At 28.6% G+C, this 3,641-nt stretch overlaps 1 protein-coding gene across 1 annotated transcript; it reads right to left on the reverse strand.

Annotated features, from left to right (window-relative positions):
* Positions 1-1,281: 1,281 nt before the first annotated feature.
* Positions 1,282-1,943, reverse strand: LOC102681512 (leucine-rich repeat-containing protein 71-like). The gene is made up of 2 exons (XM_031511606.1): positions 1,578-1,943; positions 1,282-1,511 (listed from the first exon to the last, which is right to left on the reverse strand). Exons 1-2 carry the CDS (start codon positions 1,685-1,687, stop codon positions 1,328-1,330), a joined length of 294 nt encoding a protein of 97 aa, XP_031367466.1. The 5' UTR covers positions 1,688-1,943; the 3' UTR covers positions 1,282-1,327.
* Positions 1,944-3,641: the final 1,698 nt, after the last annotated feature.

Genomic DNA, 3,641 nt, shown 5'->3' on the forward strand with positions numbered 1-3,641 from the left:
ATTCATTTATAAAAAAATTGAAGATACCAGAAGATAGCCCTTTCAAAACCATACAACTTTTGTTTCAAACATTTTTTAATATTATGAAGAATAAACGAGATATTGACCGAAAAAGATTAATATCGAAATTCCTTGATGGAAGAAAAATTTTTGTCCAAAAATTCGATTTTGTATTCGGAGAACATGATATGATAGGAGATCGATCGAAAAATTTTTCCAGGAATTTTGTCAATTCTTGGAAATGACATCAAAATTTTTTAAAATAGGACATCTTAGAATTTCTAAACGCATATTAAACATATTATGATAAATTATATCAAGATATAACTTAATCAATTAATAATTAGAAAATGTGTAATATTAATTGTAAATTATGTTTAATAAATATTATGTTTCAATAAATGAATGGGTTTTTTATTTAAAAAATTTTTTCCTTCCTATTTCTTCCTATATTCTGTCTAGTCCTTTAGATTTAAATAAATTATTAAAAAATGATTTCTGGAAATATTAGAACTTCATAATATAAGTATGTAAAAAGTAAGTATAAGATATGTATTGTTTTCTTTTTTAATTATAGTTTTCTGTTAAAAAATGGAAAATTTAAATAAATTTTATTAAAAGAATGTGAATTGAACAGAAATGACTCGAGAAATGATTGTTAAAAGCAGGATAAGGTAGAATAAAAATTGATTGTAATTGCTATTTCTTGATTTGTAAAAAGAAACTTTGTAGAAAGAAAGGTAAATAAGAATCGACTGTTATTGCCATCTCTTGACTGGCACTACAAGATAAGATAGAGCAAGAATTGACTTTTACTGTCATCTCTTCATTGCTAAAAACAATATAAGATAATTTAATAATTAACTGTTATTACCATATCTTGATTAAAAACAAATAAGATAAAGTAAAAATTGAATATTAATGTCATTTCTTTTAGAGAAATATTTTTGATATTCAAGAAATAGTATTGATGGTTAATTTTTATTCTATTTCTATTCTTTTTCTAATATTTATTATATATGTTTTATATGTGATACTCTATAGAAGTTTATTTTTTATATATATAAAAAAATATATCTATATTTTTAATATATGAAATTTTTCAATATATTTTATACATAAAGATATATACTTTATATATAAATTTATTTTTTTTCTAATATATTTTTTATCATGGAATTTTTGTAAAGAACTATCGTTAAAGATTGTGAAAAAGAGGAGTGCTGGGATGAAATGTGGGAATGTGAAATAACTATAAATATATGTACAAATATATATAAAATATATAAAATATATAATGTATATAAAATATATAATGTTGATGAATTTACCTGTTTGTTCGAAGCATATTTCCTATATGACCTGCTCCATCTCTCGTTATATGATTATGTGCCAAATTTAAAATAGTTAATTTAGGATTATCCGGAGGATCATGGTATTCTAATTCTTTTGCAATTTTTTTTATTCCATTATCAGTTATTTCACAAAGTCTCAAAGACAGATACTTCAAACTAAATATTTTATCTATTAAATTATTTATTAAAACGATCTTACGCGTAACTTTATTACTGACCTACCTTCCTCCAGGTGTGCAGAGCAAATGATAATTTTCTTGCGTATTCGGATTCATATCTAAATTTAAATCCTTGATGCATTTTATATTCATTATCATTTCCGCAATTTGCATGATGCCGAATGCGTTTATTTTACAGTTTGGTAATCTTGGAGGATATTAGATCACGATAAAAATGTTTATTTTTTTTTTTTAAGCAATGAAAAAGAAGTTGATCATTTGATTTACTTTAATACTGTGATGGTATTATACTTTTGCATCGTAGAATTCAGTGCATCTAATATACAGATCGATATCTCGCGCCGTACTGCAAAAAGAAAAAATTAGATCAAATGATACTGATGATATTATCATTATATTATTAATAAGAAATTTTTATAAGATACTTATCTTTGCTTTCAATTTTTATCGGAGATACGAATTTTTTGTTCGTATACGTTAAATGAAATATAGGAGATTCATCATCTTCGATTCTTAAAATAAAAATTCTCAATCAAAATTATTGATAAATTTCGAATCATTTAGAAATGATTACTTCTCCGAAATTGTTGATATGCTGGATATACGATAATCCATGTTTTTCTGAAATTTGAACGAAATTTTTTTGTTTAAAAAAATATAATTTCCTTTAGAAAATTGATTAAGAAAACTCACTACAACTCTTGGCAAGGGATAAACGTTATATTCATCTGCATACTTCAAAAATTCAGAAGTAAAATTTTCGTTCAAATTCTTCATTGTATCACCTAAATTACATTAAATCGTATCTCGTATCACTCGTTTTCATTAAGAAAATAATATTCGAAAGAATATTACCTCCTATCGATGATATTTTATCTCTAGCCGAAACAGCGTATTTGCTTTTCCTATCTACCATGATTTTCCTTCATAAAATTCTCCCTTTGACAACTTTAATCCGCGAGGTTAAAATGAATTGTCACAATCTATCGATCAATTGAACGTCGAATTTTTTAAATAATTTATTCCTACTCCTTCGAAAAAATTATTTTATTTTAATACATTGGGATATGTGTAGCACAAATGTTTATTCTTATTCTTCGAAACGATAAAAGCAACGAAACCTAACACCAGCAATAAATCCATAAATGCTGGCGCCTTTAAGGAATACCCTCTCTCGTAAACCATCCACCCCATGGTGGTTGTAATCCGAAGCCGAAAGAACAACATCATCCCCAGTTGAATGAAACGAGGAAAAGCTTATGGAAAATGGAAAGTATCGATCGATTTCTAGGCTACGTAATGGAGAGGGATTCTGACATCATGCTCAATAGTCTGCATCAGGATTTTATTGGGATTAGATTCGAAGTTTTAATTAAAATGATGACTATCGTGGAATATACTTTATTACGTTCACAATATTTTTGCCATTTTTATTAATTAAATTTTCCATTGTTTTAATTAAATTACAAGTCAATGAGATAATAACTTTTTTCGTAATTTAAGAAAACTCTTACTTTCTTCTTCTTTTTCTTTTTTTTTCTTCTTCTTCTTCTTCTTCTTCTTGTTTATCAACACGTCGTTTATTACTATAACTTTCGCGCTATCCTTCCACCTTTTCACGTTACAACCAATTATCGGTAATCGACAAAAACTTCGAGATTCAACCACGTCTCGTCATCAGGTCTTCCGTCCACGTTCGCCACGCGTTATAGCGGTGATCTCGAGCGGTTATAGCTTCAGTTCAGCTCGGCGCTTTGACCGCGCAGCGTCGCGTGTAGCGAAGCGGATCGTCGAGCGCGCTTTGCCTTTTGACAGGAGAAAACGCTCTCTCCCGACCGTGCCCCGACAGTTTCCCGATATTTGGCCACGAATAATTTGAAATCTGCCAATCAAAAAACGAAGTTATTCCATAAAATAATCGGACGAGTGGAAAATTCTCGCTATTTCGTGGTTTCTTTTGCGTTGCACGAGGAAAACACGAGGTGGGTGAAAAATTTATTTTCGAATCGTTCGCGTGCCTTTTCTTCTTCTTTTTTTTTTTTCGTTCGATAACGACGCAGAGAGAGAGAGAGAGAGAGAGAGAGAGAGAGAGAGAGAGAGAGAGAGA

The sequence above is a fragment of the Apis dorsata genome, unplaced genomic scaffold (genome assembly GCF_000469605.1).
Source record: "Apis dorsata unplaced genomic scaffold, Apis dorsata 1.3 scaffold_331, whole genome shotgun sequence".
In the NCBI taxonomy this organism is placed as follows: Eukaryota; Metazoa; Arthropoda; class Insecta; order Hymenoptera; family Apidae; genus Apis; species Apis dorsata.

What these genes read in the sequence shown, in the direction of transcription:
- LOC102681512 (XM_031511606.1), bottom strand. Translation starts at nt 1,687, where the DNA reads ATGCAAATTGCGGAAATGATAATGAATATAAAATGCATCAAGGATTTA. An exon ending in CTCTGCACACCTGGAGGAAG is followed by an intron (nt 1,512 to 1,577) that starts GTAGGTCAGTAA and finishes TAAAATATTTAG; the next exon opens with TTTGAAGTATCTGTCTTTGA.